General features: G+C 42.0%; 1 protein-coding gene across 1 annotated transcript in view; it reads right to left on the reverse strand.

The window, feature by feature from the left end:
- The window catches only part of LOC109915128 (suppressor of tumorigenicity 7 protein homolog), a gene marked incomplete at its 5' end in the record, with an annotated part of 32159 nt that extends 14322 nt beyond the window's left edge, over positions 1 to 17837 (reverse strand). The window contains 3 exons of the mRNA XM_048621530.1: positions 1869 to 1923; positions 4297 to 4459; positions 17748 to 17837. Coding sequence (XP_048477487.1) covers positions 1869 to 1923; positions 4297 to 4459; positions 17748 to 17837 — 308 coding nt within the window. The remainder of the gene's footprint in view (positions 1 to 1868; positions 1924 to 4296; positions 4460 to 17747) is intronic.
- Positions 17838 to 18068: the final 231 nt, after the last annotated feature.

The raw sequence follows: 18068 nt of genomic DNA on the forward strand, positions 1-18068 counted from the left end.
AGGAAGATGTCTCTGGCTGTCCACTCTATCTATACTTCTGATGATTTTGTACACCTCTCATCCTTCATCATTCTAAAGAGAAAAGCCCAAGCTCTCTCAACATTTCCTCATAAGACCTTCCCTCCAGTCCAGGCAACATCCTGGTAAATCTCCTCTGCACCTTTTCCAACGCTTCCACATCTTTCCTGTAATGAGGCGACCAGAACTGGACACAATACTCCAGATGTAGCCGAACCGAATATGCTTTTGTTTCAATTTGTCATGCCAAAGTGGACAATTTCATTTTTTTTCACTTGAAGTTTCTTAGGTCGAATTTAACGCTCTCTATCACAGCATGTTTGCTGATGAAGGGTCATTTAATTGGGTCAGAGGGTGGTTACTGGGAACCGTGCTGCCTTCCATCATTCGCTTTGACTGGTCTATGGTATGAAGGCTCATTGGCTGCCTTTCTATCCTTCCGAAATTCAGGCCCTTTGGTTGGCAATCAATGCCCACTTAAAGGCCTCACCCTGCTTCCAACTGCTATGCGGGTATTGCCCTAGTGACAGGCTGGGAATTTGCCATGCAGGCCGTCTGGAATGCAAAGCTTTTTATTGTTGCTTGCAGGCTTCTACAAGAGGTGCATCATTCAAAAGGTGCTTAATGACTGATTCCGCAGCATCGGGAAAGGTTGGGTGTGGAGAGGGGGATCCCAATAATCACACCCCTACCCTTGTTGCTTACCTGCCATGGTTCCTCTGCAGTCTCCACCTCACAAACCTTTTCCCAAACCCACATCATTCATCTGCAGTTTGTGCCCCTCAGCAAAATCCTGGATTGAGTGGTTACAGTACAAGCAAGGGCCACTGCTGCCCTTGTGGTGCTGCCACTGGCTACCAGCTTCAGCAGTGAGGGAGGAGACTTTTGATCCCAGGGTTTGCACACTGCTGCCCAGTTCAGCCCATTACAATGGGCTTCCCTGGAAAAATGCTTGAGCCATTGAGTATAGGAGTTGGAATGTCATGTTGGGACTGTACAGGACATTGAATAGGCCACATTTCGAATACTGCATTCAGTTCTGGTGACCCTGCTACAGGAAAGATGTTGTGAAACTTGAAAGGGTTCGGAAAAGATTCACAAGGATGTTGCCAGGGTTGGAGGGTTTGAGCTATGGGGGGGAACTGAGTAGACTGGGGCTGTTTTTTTCTGGAGCGTCGGAGGCTGTGGGGTGACCTTATAGAGGCTTATAAAATCATGAGGGGCACGGATAGGCTAAATAGCTAAGGTCGTTTTCCCAGGGGAGGAGAATCCAAAAATAGACGACATAGGGTTAAGATGAGAGTGGAAAATTACAAAAAGAGACCTAAGGGGTAACTTTTTCACACAAACTGTGGGTACGTGCATAAAATGTGCTGCCAGAGGAAATGGTTGAGGCTGGTACAAGTACAACACTTAAAAGGCATCCTGATGGGTACATGAATAGAAAGGATTTAGCAGGATAATGGGCCAAATGCTGGCAAATGGGATATCTGGTCAGCGTGGACGAATTGGACCAAAAGGTCTGTTTCTGTGCTGTACAAATCCATGACTCTACCTGGCAAGAACCCCATTAATGACAATAAATTCTGCACTTATACTCTTCGAATACCTGCAATAGGCTTGATACAGTGTGCAATTACATCTCCACTAACTTGCATTGTTAAATATACAAAACGACACAATCTTCCTTCTTGTACACAAAACAAGCTTTGACCAGAACTCCAACTCAGTCTTTGAGAAGGTTTTATCAGCTGGAAGTTGTGGGGATCTGAACCTTTTATTCTCATGCTTCCTCCACTCAACACCTATGCAGGCTTAATTTCCTTTGACTTAATTATGAGAACACTTACCTGCTGTACTCGGCTCCCCTGAAGAGATTCAGCGGGTTTCGCCACACCTTACATTCTGCCAATACAAATTTTGAGATGTTGCAAGATTAAAATGTTTGGCTAGAAATTAGTCCATGGTGCTTACAACTGTAGCTCTTAAAATATTCTCCAGCAGTGATTGGCCAGAGCAGTGGCCAATAACTTTCCATCACTAAAATTTCAGCTGAAATCCAGCTCATATCAGATGAAAACCTCATTTCTCTAGTGACTGCAAGGGTCCAGTGTGATTAGAACTTGGTGAAATGTTGTCTAATGTCTAGTGGACAGAAGCGCCTTAGTCATAACAATTTCAATTTCCACAGCACCTTTAATGTCACAAAATATTCACAAAAGCACAATGACAAAAACAGACACAAAATACATCGGGGTTTTAGAATGCTAATGATCACTGTATTTTCAGTCAGGCAAGTGTCAAAGTAAACTAGGTGCTATACTAATTACAGGTGCTATACGTTATAGGTGCACATGCAATGGACAAAGAATTCATTGGAAAACCTTAAGGTTTGTTGATCTAGTAACTAGTAGAAAAAAAAACACAGAGCATCTTGAAAAAGACAACAACCACAAACTGAGCTCTCATCTCATCTCCATGGGGAAAGAGGTCATTTTCTCAAGGTTTCATCATTTCTTGTAAACAGGAAGAGGAAGTTAAAAGCAAACAGCACTGACTGAGAGCTGGAAACAAGTCTGCCTGGTTGCCACTCTGCACTCCCAGAGCGAGGATTAACAAACATGGAGAAGAAATATACGAAAGGTTATAACTGAGGACAGGCAGACTGATTCAACAGCTTAAACGCTGCAGCCTGGCCATTCAATCAAGCTGGCAATCTCCAAGCAGTCTATTTTATGTCAACAGATCCATAATCAATCATAGCTTCAGGAGCTTTGACACTTCAATTGCTGAGTGCCCTTGTTCAATAAATCTCATCCGAGTGTTTAAAGTAATGCTTGCTAAGGTTGTTTCATGGACTGATGCCAAAACCAAAAAGTAATGTGACATCAACAATTGTTTTAGGCCAAGAATGTCTCCTCTATTACTCATGTTCGGGGTTGCTATCTACACCACTCAAATAGCTAAATGTAAGTTGGATCCCCTGTTCACATCTTATTCATACCTAAAATACAGTTTATACGACAGAAATCTCCATATTATTTCTATGATAAGATTCACACCAGGGTCTCGGATTCTGTAATCAGAATCCCAGTACACAGGTGTGAGTCCATACAATTTATACATAATTTGTTTTGAACAGGGTGGGAGTGAAGTTAAAAGCTAAAGCATCAAGAGTTTACCTGTCTGTCCACCCTCTTACAAACTGAGTCAACCGATAATTGACACTTAGCAGGGAAACAAGCAATTCAGCTCATAAAGACTGCAGTAATGAGATTCTCCATAAATTCTATCAAATACTCTTCTCTTGCTTGCCCTTATTATTAATAAACCATCCCTACAAAAATAACTTTTGAAAAAGAGTTTTCTGTTCAATAATTGTTTGTAGAGGACAATTCTACATTCAAATAAATCAATACATTTCCAATTAGCTATAACTCCTTGTCTTTCAAGGTGGAGAGACAGGGCAGAAAGTCAGGGGCAAAGGCAGAGTGGGAGCCAGGTGTAACCACCTCGCTAAGGTGAACTCAGCTATGGAATAATTGAAATGTGAAGTCCACTGGAGCAGAACTTCTGAAAATAACTGGACAGATAGAGCTGATATATAAGATATGCCGGGTATAAAGGCCTGTTTAATAGCAGTAACAGAATCTTGCATTACTTCATCTTCAGTTATTTCTAATACAGGTATGTGGTTACATATTGTTCAAAGTTTCCTATTTCTAAATTTCACCAAAATTAGTGGATAGCAGAAATAGTCTCTTTAATGATATGTTAAATGGAAGTAGCAGAGATCAAAACAGAAACTGCCAGAAAAACTCTGGTCTGACTGCATCTATGGACAGAGATATTTCACCCCGAGTGCAATATAACTGTTCTTCAGAACCCTATTTATTCTCCACAATACATGCAAAGGCAGCAGTGGGTAGCTTTATTAAACTCAGATTCAGAAAAACATGGGTTCAAACCACAGGCCAGAAACTTAAGCACTTGTGTGAAGGGTGGGTTAAACATCAAATCTGTTTCTCTTCACAGGTGTTGCAGACTTACTGAGTTTCTCCAGAATTGTTCGTTTTAGATTTCCAGCATCTGCAGTATTTTGCATTTATTTGCGTGGATGAGACCCCTGTCTGGAATACGGTGTATAATTTTGGTACACAAAATTTGGGAACAAATTACTAATTTACACTTCAAAATTGGAACAGTAATAATATGTAGGACATGCTCCTTGAAACTTTAAAAATCAAAATAATCAAGAGTATCAACAGAAGTGATTACCTGACACGTTTTGCCTGTTCGATTCAGCCTCTCCATTGCTGGCAGTAAAATTAACCGCAGGCAGGTTATTATCCACTGCGCCAAGCAGTGGCCGCAAGTGGCTCACGGAGACCTGCTCAATGAAAGACGTGCCGTACTTTCGAAAATACCACCACTCAAATATCTGAAACAGGAAAGTAAAAGTACAGGGTCTGACACTATTACCGGAAATGATCCTTCCTCCATCCCCAGCCAAGACACAAAACAAATTTATTCTGGACAGTATTAGCTGCAGTTGTGTCAGCTCAGATGCAGAACAAAGTACAAACTACACTCCAGAGCACTTCATACAATTTGCAATTGAATCGAGTATTGGTGAAATCTCATCTAGAATACTATATTCAATACTTGTGACCACAATACCGTGAGTTTTGAGACACTGATGGATAAAGATAACACCAGTCCTCGGGTGAAGGTATTAAACTGGGGCAAGGTGAACTACAACAAAAAGGTTCGATTCGACCCTCAGTGGTTAACACTTCTGCCTCACAGCACCCCAGGGACCCAGGTTCAATTTCACCCTCGGGTGACATTCTGTGTGGAGTTTGCACATTCTTCCTCTGTCTGTGAGGGTTTCTTCCGGATGCTCCGGTTTCCTCCCACAGTCCAAAGATGTGCAGGGTAGGTGGATTGGCCATGCTAAATTGCCCGTAGTGTTCAGGGACATGTAGATTAGGTGGTTTACAGGGGGATAGGTCTGAGTGGGATGCTCCGAGGGTCAGTGTGGACTTGCTGTGCCGAAGGGCCTGTTTCCACACTGTAGGGATTCTATGATCTAATATTAGGTAGGAACTGGAGAATTTTGATTGGAGGCAGCCATTTGAGTGTAAATCTACATCAGTCACGTGGGAGTATTTCAAATGGCAGTTGATAAAAGAGTTCAGGAGCAGCACATTCCTGTGAGAATAAAGGATACGTATGGCAAGTTACGTGAACTTTAGACGATCAGGGATGTTATGACCTTGGTCAGAAAGAAAAAGGTAAAGAAAAAAGAAATATGTAATGTCTAGGAGGATGCAAACTGATGAAGCCTTTGAAGTATATAAGGAAAGTGGGAAAGAACTTAATCAAGGAATTAGAAGGTCTAAAAGGGGTCATGAAAAGTTTGTAGCAAACAGGATGAAGGAGAATCCTAAGGCTTTTTATGCAGACATAAAAAGCTAGAGGGGAGCCAGGGAAAGAGGTGGCCCACTAAAGGACAAAGGAGGGAATCTACCTGTGTAGCCAGAAGTAGTGGGTGAGGTCTTAAACAAATACCTTGTGTCGGTATTCATCAAAGTGAAGGAATTGGTGGAGGATGATCTGAGGGAAGGGAGTGTCGAGTTTCTCAGCCAAAGTTGCTATTACAAAGGAAGAGATTTTGTCCACCTTGAAAAGTATTAAGGTAGATAAGCCCCCAGGTCCTGATAGGATCTATCCCAGAATATTGAGGGAGGCAAAAGAACAAATTGCTGGAGCATTGACAGACACTTTGTATCCTCTTTGGCCACAGGTAATGTCCCAGAGGACTGGAGAATAGCCAATGTTGTCCCATTGTTTAAGAAGGGTAGCAGGGATAATCCTGGAAGTTACAGACCTGCAAGTCTCACGTCAGTGGTAGGGAAATTATTGGAAAAGATTCACAGGGACAAGATCTATACACATTTGGAAGCAAATGGACTTATTAACAATAGACAGCATCGTTTTGTGAGGAGATGAAGAAGACTAATGAGGGAAAATGGTTGATGTTGTCTACATGGATTTCAGTAAAGCCTTTGAACAAGGCCCCTTATGGCAGACTGGTACAAAAGGTAAAGTCGCATGGTATCAGGGGTGAGCTGGCAAGATGGATACAGAACTGGCTTAGTCACAGGAGACAGGGGGTAGCAGTTGAAGGATGCTTTTCGGAAAGGAGGGTCGTGACTAGTGGCTTTCCACAGGGACCAGTGCTGGGACCTCTGCTGTTCGTGATCTACATAAATGATTTGAAGGAAAACATAGCTGGTCTAATTAATAAGTTTGCAGACGTTACAAAGATTGGTGCAGTTGCGGATGGTGAGGAGGATTATCAGAGGATACAGCAGGATATAGATCAAATGGGCACATGGGCAGAAAAATGACAGATGGAGCTTAATCCGGAAAAATCGAAGGTGATGGATTTTAGAAGTCAAGTACAGATGGAAATTATGCAGTGAATGACAGAACCCTTAGGAGTATTGATATGCCGAGGGATCTGGGTGTACAGGGCCACAAATCACTGTGCAGTGCAGGTAAAGAAGGTAGTGAAAAAAGGCTTACGGCATGCTTGCCTTCATTGGAAGGGGTGTTAGGTACAAGGATAGTCAAGTTATGCTGCAGCTTTATAGAACTTTAGTTAGGCCATACTTGGAATATTGTGTACAGTTCTGGTCACCACGCTACCAGAAGGATGTGGATGCTTTGGAGACAGTACAGAAAAGGTTTACTAGGACGTTGCCTGGTACGGGGGATTTTAATCATGAAGAAAGGATGGATAGACTGGGTTTGTTTTCACTGGAATACAGGAGATTCAGGGGCAACCCTAATACAAGTTTATAAGATTGAGAATGGCATGGATAGAGTGGAAAGTATGAGGCTTTTTCCCAGGGTGGAGGGATCAATTACTAGGGGACACACGTACAACGTGAGAGGGGAGGAGTTTAAAAGAGACGGGCAAGGCAGGTTTTTCCCGCAAAAGGGTGGTTAGTGCCTGGAATGTGCTGCCAGAGGTGGTGGTGGAAGCAGACACAATAGCAACATTCAAGAAGCACTCGGACAAGTACATAAATAGGATGGGAATAAAGGGATATGGATCCTGCAAGTGAGGTATGGAAGGGCAAAATGTATCTGCACAGACTTAGAGGGCCGAAGGGCCTGTTCTTGTGCTGTATTGTTCTTTGTTCTTTGTTCTTCTGTAGTACTCTCGATGACACTTTCAATCACTTTACTGATGATGGAGAGTCGGTCAATGGGGTGGTAATTCACTGGGTTGGATTTGTTCTGCTTTTTGCGTGCAGGATATTCCTGAGCAGTTTTATACTTTGTTAGATGGATACCAGTGTTAAAGCGGCGCTCAAACAGTGTAACTCGGGCCTGACTTTTGCACTTATTTCCTGCATTCATTCGACACTCCCAGTGTAGCACTGAGGGACTGGAGTTATAGGTGCTGTCTTTTAATCTGATGTTAAAACTGAAGTCATTCTTTCCTTCTCAGAATGCAAAAGTCACTGTCTGCGAGAGCAGCCAGTGTGCTGTGCATTCTGGCTAATACTTACTCCTTAACCAACAGCCCTGTTACACAATCTGTTTTTGGGAACTTGCTGTGCATAAAATAGATTGCAACATTTCCTACACTTTAATAATTTGTTACTGGCTTTTAAATGCTTTGGAGATGTCCCAAGGTTAGGAAACTCCAGAGAAAAAAGTTTTTGTAGCATTTTGTTTTAAATAAATGAAGTCCAGTTTGTATCATCTGGTCACAGAATTAAGCATTATATTTCCACTAGTTTTCTTATCAAGGTCAAAACACGGTAAGCAGTGGCTTGTATTTAAGCTCCTTGCAGCAATTTGCAAGTGAAGAAAACCTTTTTTGCCAATGCAGCCTTCTCTACTTACCAAACCTCCCCGCTTCACAAACCCACAGCACTGGTGAAAAGGGAGTTCACAAACCACCAACCATGTACTCTGAACTCATTCACATAAATCTGTGCACTTGGGCATATGCAGCAAAGCTTTAAAGAGGGCCGGGCATCACAGCTGGGCCCAGTGTTGTTATGCCCCACATTCCTCAGCTTTGGCTTCGAGTCACAGTCTAAACCTTCAGCTTCTTGTGACCATTAGTGAATCTGTACATCATCACCGTTGAAATAAAATGCATCTGGCATAGTTTAAAAAAAATGATTTTCTTAAAAATAGCTGTGAAAGATTATGTAAGATATGAGGCAATGTGCTCTGGCTCACACTTACGGGAACAATTAGCCTATGATTGCTTTCAGAAGAATTTACGCGGATAATTTGAAAATATGACTCCAATGACTCTGAGCAGTCAGCATGCTGCTTAGTGGGGAAGGGAGCAGCCAGTGTGTCTGAAGAGTTGTGTTCTCTGCCTCAACCTGTAGGCAACAGGCGCCTCTTCCTGGTTGACTTGAAATCTGCAAGGATTACTTGTCCTGAGGAGAAGCAGGTTTGTATTTAAACTTCTCTGACAACATATTCCTGAGAATCTAACATCTCTAATTAGATGAGTCACTTCATCTGACAGTACAGTTGAGTGGAGAGAACTTACAAATCAGTTTCAAGCTGCAATGAAAGAACAGCTGTGGTGGTTTATGCATCATTTCATGGGGCCAATTGAGCAGCAGTAATATGTCTGGAATAGTAATCCAGAACCTCAAGTTAATGGTCTGGGAACATGATTCAAATCCCACTATGGCAGATGCTGAAATTTGAATTCAATAAGTATCTGGAATAAAAAGCTAACCAAATGGTGACCATGTTTCACTACCTCTGTCAATTGTCATTGAAAACCCATCTGATTTACCAACATCCTTTAGGAAAGGAAATCTGCCGTCCTTACCCTGTGACTTGCAATACTTAAGTTTTGGATGATCAAGGGACTAATCTTATGTCTAGTTATCTTTAATTAACCAGTTCAGGCATGTTATGACACAATTCTGCAGCAGGTGGGACTTGAACCCTGGCCTCCTGGTACAAAGGTAGTGTCCCTACTACACCACAAGATTCCTACTGATAATTATAAACTTCGTAACCATTAAAAACCCATTTAATAACGAGCAATCTTTCAAGGGCTTTTATAGCAAAATAAATGGCTCTCATCAGCTTAATAATTTCTAAACAATTGAATTTTGATCACTGGCAGTAATCTCTGAATGCCACGTTTAACTGCACACATATCAATCCCCAAGTCACACTCAGGGATGGGTCTGAGTGGGATGCTCCGAGGGTCAGTGTGGACTTGTTGGGCCGAAGGGCCTGTTTCCACACTGTAGGGATTCTATGATTTAGCAGAATAACGACAAAAAGCAGTGACATTCTCAATGATATTGTTTCTGTAAAATCTAGCCCTTCAAGTCAAGTCATGGATCATCCACAGCTTCTTCCAACATTGTTCAGCAGAGCAAGGACCACTTAGGAACTTTTGCACACCCTAGATTGAATATGGGGGTGAGCGGTGGGAGGTGGGAGGGATGCCTTATTTGTTCTAGTCCCAATACTCTAGAATTTCCTCTCTCAATCTCTGTGCCTCTCTACATCTTTCTCTTCTTCTGGAGCTCTTGAAAACCAAGCTTTTTGTTTACATGTGCAATTATTTGTCCTTATGGTGACTTGGTGCCAAAGTTTGTTTGATATTGTTCCTGTGAAGCACCAGGTGCTATATAAATGACGCCGTCAGTGTTTTCTTGTCAGTAAACAGCATACAGAATGTAAAGCTCAGCTTGGGGCTCAACACAACACTAGGATATTGCACCTAGTGAGCAGTCAGAGACAATGGGGATGACATGATGTTGGGAAAGGAAGGAGTTTTTGGCAGGTGGCAAAAATGATGACCATTATTTGATCAACGTAAAGATGATGATGTGGTCGTTAGCAGTTGGTTGAGAGTTTGAGTGTTTAGATTTGAGCATCATCAGCTGACTTGGTGCATAAAACTAATTCAGTTTGTGGGGAAGCACAGACAGTGGGAGGGAGGAGGCCATGAGTGAAGCAATTAGCAGCCATACGTAGATATATTTGTGTGCATAAAAATTCATGCTATCTGTAATGCACTGGAATCAGATGGTGTCAGTTAATCCACTCCAGTTTGTGTTAACAGTAGGAATTGAACAAAACATGTCTAAATGTATACTACAACTTGGGAGAGGCTTACAGCCCTCCAGTATGACCGTTACACCAAGGGAAAAATACTTCAAACTTCAATCACTTCTTTTACAATCATTCCAGATTGATAATATCAGTATTTTACATCCCAACATAGGCAATAGCCTCGTGGTATTATCGCTGGACTGTTAATCCAGAGACCCAGATAATGTTCTGGGGACCCAGGTTCGAATCCTCCCACGGCAGATGGTGGAATTTGAATTCAATAAATATCTGGAATTAAGAATCTAATGATGACCATCAATCCATTGTCGATTGTTGGAAAATGTCCTTCAGGGGAGGAAACTGCCATCCTAACCTGGTCTGGCCTACATGTGACTCCAAACCTCAAAGCAATGTGGTTGACTCTTAACTGCCCTCTGGGCAATTAGGGATGGGCAGTAAATGCTGCCTGGTCAGCGACACCCTCACCCCGTGAATGAATATAGGTGAACAGGGATGTGGGGGTGGGGGAGATATTGGATTTTCACTTGATGTAATGCTCGAGCATAGAACAGTACAGGCTCTTCAGCCCACAATGTTGTGCCGACCTATTATCCTACGAAGGTCAATCTACCCCGCATACCCTATCCAAGAGTCACTTAAAAGTCTCTGAAGTATCTGACTCCACTACCACTGCTGGCAGCGCATTCCACACACCCACCACTCTCTGTATGAAGAACCTATCTCTGGTATCTCCCTTATACCTTTCTCCAATCACCTTAAAATTATGCCCCCTCGTAATAGTCATTTCCACCCGAGGAAAAAGTCTCTGGCTATCCACTCTATCTGTGCATCTCATCATATTGCACATCTCTATCAAGTCACTTCTCATCCTTCTTCGCTCCAATGAAAAAAGCCCGAGCTCCCTCAACCTTTCCTCATAAGACCTGCCTTTCAGTCCAGGCAGCATCCTGGTAAATTTCCTCTGCACCTTCTCTAAAGCTTCCACATCTTTCCGATAATGAGGTGACCAGAACTGAACACAATATTCCAAGTGTGGTCTATCCAGAATTTTATAGAGCTGCAGCATAACCTCACGGCTCTTAAACTCAATTCCCCTGCCAATGAAAGCCAACAAAACATACATCTTTTTTAAATCCCTGCCAACTTGGGTCGCAAATTTGAGGGATCTATGGAAGTGGACCCCAAGATCCCTCTGTTCCTCCACACTGCCAAGAATCCTGCATTCAAATTCAACCTTCCAAAATGAATGACTTCACACTTTTCTGGGTTGAAATCCATCTGCCGCTTCTTTGCCCAGCTCTACATCCTGTCAATGTCCCATTGCAACCTACAACAGCCCTCCACGCTGTCCACAACGCCACCAACCTTCGTGTCATCAGCAAACTTACTAACCCACACTTCCACTTCCTCATCCAAGTCATTTATAAAGATCACAAAGAGCAGAGGGCCCAGAACAGATCCCTGTGGAACACCACTGGTCACTGAGCTCCAGGCTAAATACTTTCCATCTACTACCACCCTCTGTTTTCTATTGGACAGCCAGTTTTGTATCCAGACAGCCAAATTTCCCTGAATCCCATGCCTCCTTACTTTCTGAATGAGCCTACCATGGGGAATCTTATCAAATGCCTTGCTAAAATCCATATACACCACATCCACTGCTCCAGCTTCATCCATGTGTTTTGTCACATCCTCAAAGAACTCAATAAGGCTTGTGAGGCATAGCCTGCCCCTCACAAAGCCATGCTGACTATTTCTAATCAAACTGTGCTCTTCCAAATAATAATAAATACTATCTCTCAGAATCCTCTCCAATAATTTGCCCACCACAGAAGAAAGACTGACCGGTCTGTAATTTCCAGGATTATCCCTATTCCCTTTTTTGAACAAGGGAATGACATTTTTCACCCTCCAATCATCTGGTGCTACTCCAGTGGACAGTGAGGACGCAAAGATCATCATCAAAGGGGCAGCAATCTCTTCCCTCGTTTCCCGTAGTAACCTTGGGTATATCCTGTCGGGCCCAGGGGACTTATCTATCCTCATGTTTTTCAAAATTTCTAGCACATCCTCCTTCCTAACATCAACATGTTCGAGCATATCTGCCTGTTTCATGCTGTCCTCACAAACGTCAAGGGCCCTCTCACTGGTGAATACTGAAGCAAAGTATTCATTAAGGACCTCCCCTACCTCCTCTGACTCCGCGCACAAGTTTCCTCCACTATCCCCGATTGGCCCTACCCTCACTCAGGCCATCCTCTTGTTCCTCACATAAGCATAAAACACCTTGGGGTTTTTCTTGATCCTACCCGCCAAGGTTTTCTCATCCCTCCTTCTAGCTCTCCTAAGTCCATTCTTCAGTTCCTTCCTGGCTACCTTGTAAACCTCTAGAGCCCTGTCCAACCTTTGCTTCCTCAACCTTAAGTAAGCTTCCTTCTTCCTCTTGACAAGGTGCTCCACATGTCTTGTCATCCAAGATTCCTTCACCTTGCCATCCCTTCCTTGCCTCAGTGGGACAAACCTATCCAGTACTTGTAGCAACCGCTCCCTAAACAATCTCCACATTTCTGTCATGCATTTCCCCGAGAACATCTGATCCCAATTGGTGCTCCGTAGTTCTTGCCGCTAATAGCACTGTAATTCTCCCTCCCCCAATTAAATATTTTCCCATACCATCTGCTGCTATCCGCTTCATGACTATGGTAAAGGTCAGGGTGTTGTGATCACTATCACCGAAATGCCTTCCCACCGAGAGATCTGACACCTGACCTGGTTCGTTGCCAAGCACCAAATCCGATATTGCCTCCCCTCTAGTCAGCCTATCTACATATAAGAGTCAGAAATCCTTCCTGGACACACCTGACAAAATCTGCTCCATCCAAACTATTTGCACTTAGGAGGTTTCAGTCTATATTAGGGAAGTCAAAGTCACCCATGACAACAACCCTATTACTTCTGCACCTTTCCAAAATCTGTCTCCCAATCTGTTCCCCCCCTAGATTGTGCAAATGTTGCAGTATTTGAAAACTAGTTAAACTATATGTGAAGCATATATGTGTATATGAGTGAGGATCTATGATGCTTACTTTACCTTATACGACAAGTCATTTATATTGATGCCGTACCATGAATCCATTGTGGTGTTTAAGTTGTTTTGTCAGCCTGAAGCTATAAAATCTAATGACTGTAAATAAACATGACAGTAGATCAAAGTTTAGTTGAAATTTGATGAGACAAGATAGCAACTTTGTCTCGCTGGCTAAACTAAAGCTTAAAAATACTTTTATGCTTTAAAAGATGGGATCTAAAGTTTGATAGCTCTGGTGAAACTTAACAAAATCAGTTCATGGGCTCACTATTAATTTCTTCCGATTTTCTCTAGAAATGCTGACTTGTTAAATATATTTCTACGTTTGCAGAGTGCAATTCCATTCAACGTTCCTCTTATGAAAGCAGTCGTTGCCCACATATAGCGAGGCATGGATAACAAGCTTTGAGCTAGTACATGGCAAGCGACATTTCACCATTTCGCTGCCAGGCAATGATCATCTCCAACAAGAACACAACCACTTTGCACAGTAATCTACAGAATGCACACCTGGAGTACTGTGTACAGTTTTAGTCTTTTACTGAAGAACAAATAAACCTGAGCTGGAGGCAGTTTGGAGAAGATTCACAAGGCTCACTCCTAGGATGAAGGAAAGGTTCTGCAGGTTGGGCCTATATTATTAGAGTTTAGAAGAATGCCCCATGATCTTACTGAAATAAAGATGGTAAGGGGGTCTTGGCAGGGTACAAGAGGAAATATGAACAGGAGACCGGAGCTTAAAACCAATGGATCTCCCAATTAACAGAGAATTTAGGAGGAATTTATGCAGTCAGCAGGTTGATAACCTTTGGAATTCTCCACCCAGAGAGCAGCGGAGCCTGGGTTATTGAACACATTCAAGGCTTAGGTGAGGCGGATTTTTAAATTGACATGGAAGTTGAAAGTTATGCGGAAACAGGTAACAACTGCCTCTCAAGCCTCAGTCAGATCAGCAGTGGTCTCAATCAATGGTGGTACAGTGTCAAATGGTTGAAAGGCACAATCTTGCTCTTACATCGTCATCTTCCATGGGGAGTGGTTCTGTTAGACTCAATGAAGCCTCTCCACAAAGATAAAACCAAAGTGCAATACTCTCCATTTGCAACGTTGAGAAACTCAAATCAGTAATCCAATTCAAGCAGTCTGCTCAATTGCTCCCTCACCAAAGTACCAGCTGCAGCATTGGTGCCATCTACAGGATTCACTGAAACAGCTTGGTAAAGTTCTCTACAGCATCTCCATAATCTGTAACCTCTGCAGAAATTCTCACTTCGTAATGGTCAAAATCAGAATGCTAGATCTTCCAAACTAGACTCTCTCAGAAACATGGACCAAAAGAGTCCAAAGATCTCTATCCCAAAGCTGTAGTGTTTGGAGAGAAGACAGAACATGCACCCTTTTACAGCACTTGCTGCCAAATGGTCAGTTTAAAGGTCCAGTTTAAACATTACTGATATGGTGACCGTATGAATAAGTGAACAGATATAGTGAGCACATGAGCGAGATAAATGGGTAGCAGAGGCTCTGATTGTTTGGGAGGGAGGTCATCAGTATGTGAGATTCCTGTGTGATTACCCAGGAGTTAAATTAGATTTTAATCTAAGAGTTTCTGGCTAGCTACCATACTGAGTACATCAGAACTGTCCAGAGTCTCCAAACTTTAAATTAGAATCAGAGACATTCATAAAGGGTCCCAGGGAGGAGGGCAATTGCCTACTGGAAGTTCAAACTTCTGAGACAGGGCAGCGAATTAAAATATCTACAGGATTACAATGCAAATATCAAGTTGTATGTCCACATCCAAAGATTTGAACAATTGTCATCACATTACTTTTGTGGGTTGAAATGAATATTGAACCTCCCACAGATAGCACTCTCACCTCCACCCCATCATATCCCTTCCACACTCAACCCCAACAAAGAAAAACATCATTGCAGTTCCTCAGTCAATTCATTCACAAATTAGATAGTGATCAATGCCAAATTTCATTTGATGCTATAGCAAAGGGATCAAGGGAGACAGAAGCAGAAAGCTTCTAATTGATGAAGCTTCATGAATAAGGCACTAAAGAAAGAAGATTAACTATGACAGACTTAGAACAGGGACAGGAAAAATGCCAAATCAACTGAAGAAATCACCATAGTTAAGGCAGAAACTGTCAAGATTGAAAACTTAACTGGAAATTTGATAAAGGTAATGGGTTGAAGGGCAAGTTAACAGAGAGTAACTATATCTCCAGGATGGTAATTTATAACGTGTACTGGTTGGGCAAAATTAGCCGTGTTTCCATGTTGTAACTGCTGTATATTTCTGTCAGCTGTGTAGAATTGTAGCATGTCACATCTCAGGAACAGGCCACTCAGCCCATCAAATTTTAATGTATTTCTCCCACATGCTGCTTGCTGCTCTCCTGCATTCTTCTTTTTCAGACAAGCTTGTTTGTTGTGAAATGATTTATGCACTATTTCAACAATGGTTTCCATTCATACATGTAGCTGATCCAATCATCTCACCTTGGCACTCAGGTCTTCAGATTACTGCACATTCCAGAGCTGCCTAATCTATTCTGATAGGTAAAGGGCAGGCGGACAATTTCCCTTTGATTGCTATCAGCAAAAGAAGGCCATTCAGACCCTCAATCCTACTCTAACATCGCTTATGTGCAACTACAGATTTATTTGTATAAAATGTGTATAAAATATGTAAAAAAAAAGTGTTCATCGGATAATGGATTTGCTGGCTAGGCAAGCATTTATTTTTGAACCACAATCACCTTTGAAGGGTTAGTGGTAAGTTGCCTTTTTGAACTGCTGCAGTGTACGTGGAACAGGATGGGCAGAACTGCCTCCTCCTACACCGTAATAAATCTGTGATTCTGTGCAGGGTACAGTTAGGATCCCAAATACTGGTATTACTGGACAAGCCACAGTCTACAGTGAAACCTGGTTTGATAAACAACAAGTTTTACTATTGCTGTTCACTTACGAGGTGGTCACTGACCATATACGCAAGAGGCTGCTAATGTACTTTTAACAAAAGAACAAAGATTACTACAGAAAAATGGGTGTTTATTGGGGGGGTGATGGAGAATGCCCAAACACCAATTATATTGTACGATAAAACAAATCTGAAATGCTCTTATTATAAATATCAGAAACGTAACCCTTTTACCCTCAGCAACCTTACAGATACTCAAACCTGAGTGAAGGGTCACCCTGTTTCCATTTAAAAGTTCTTCGGCCAGTTGGAATATCTGTAAATGGTTTCTGGAGCAATCTGCTTACTGACACTATCAGAGCAAACACATGGGTTTTCCATAATCTCAGTTTCTAGCAGTTTTCTGGCTAGTCTTCTTACTCGCTCAGCTCTTCAGCTCCACTGTCTTGTATCCATAGATTTCTGGATTTTCTTCTCTTAAGTAAAATTTCCCCAACCCAGACATTTTGGAGGCTAAGCTAACAGCATCTTTTCATACTGACAACCTGCAAACACTGTGACCTTCTAGACAGTTCCATCTTTCAATGATACTGGGCTGCTGTCATCTAGTAGCAGCATATTTTCCCCTCCTGTTAGAGTCTTCCCTTGTTGCTAATGCACTGAAGTATTTCTCCCACCACAGGGTTTTAAATACCTCATTTATTTGGATATAAACACATACCATAACCACTCTCTGAATTCAAAAATAAAGTTTAAACCATATTCTCCCCTGAACACACAAAATAGTAATACAAATCAAAATTAAAGTCATGAATTGCTCCTTCACTTTAGATCCCAAACTTCCAAATAATATCACAAACATTCATAATCGTATAGACACAATTCTGTCAGGGAGGGAGTTCGGGATTTTGACCCAGTGACACTGCAGGAACGTCAATTTATACCAAGGCAAGATAATGATTAGCTCGGAGGGGAACTTACAGGTGATGGTGTTCCCATGCATCTACTGTGCTTGTCCTATTAGAAGGTAGAGGTTGTGGGTTTGGAAAATGCCATACTAACACAGTCCCATAAAAACCACATCTGACAGCAATTTACCAATCTCAGTTTTGAAGACACCAAGTGACACCCTTCATTCACAATCTATTGGAGGACAGTGTTCAAGACTTCACTGAGAAAATGCTTCCTACTTTTTCTGTACTTCTTCCATCTCAATTCTGTCACCAGATGAAATATAATCTGCCCATCAACTCCAACCCAAAATGAGGTTTGATCTGATCACCTCACAATCGACTATGATATAGGAGATATAAGCCAATGAGTTAGCATAATCGGAAATAAAGCAAGATCATTTACGATGACTGCCTTCAACAAAATGGGAAACATGTTTTAAAAGATCTAGACCTTTTTTTTAAGAAATTTCTCAGGGAATTGTTCCTTGCTTGAGACCACAGCCAATAGGGATCAATGGAGAGTGACCAGGCGCAGAATTCCAGAATTCAATGGAAAAAAATTGCTTTTTAAAAATACAGATATAATACTTACTAATATGAGTCCTGATATGAGAGAGGACGTTCCTGTTAATGCCACATAGAACTTCGGAGTCAATGTGTTCAGAAACGCAGCTACTAAAGGAAGAGAAATTATTCACAGGTAAACAAGGGAAACAGACAGCAACACAAGCACACACAAAAAAAGCAAAGGAAACAGACTTGAAGCTTTTTTTGGGTCACTGGTGTTAAACTAAACTGGCTGAAATGAAAATCACTTTCTTATTGGGTATATCAGCTAATGATTACATTTTTTTTCATTATTCTGTGGATGTCCATGTCTGGGTGGTTAGAATTCTCATTTCAGAGACAGACA

This window comes from Rhincodon typus, unplaced genomic scaffold (assembly GCF_021869965.1).
Source record: "Rhincodon typus isolate 14 unplaced genomic scaffold, sRhiTyp1.1 hic_rhity00000733, whole genome shotgun sequence".
Classification (NCBI taxonomy): Eukaryota; Metazoa; Chordata; class Chondrichthyes; order Orectolobiformes; family Rhincodontidae; genus Rhincodon; species Rhincodon typus.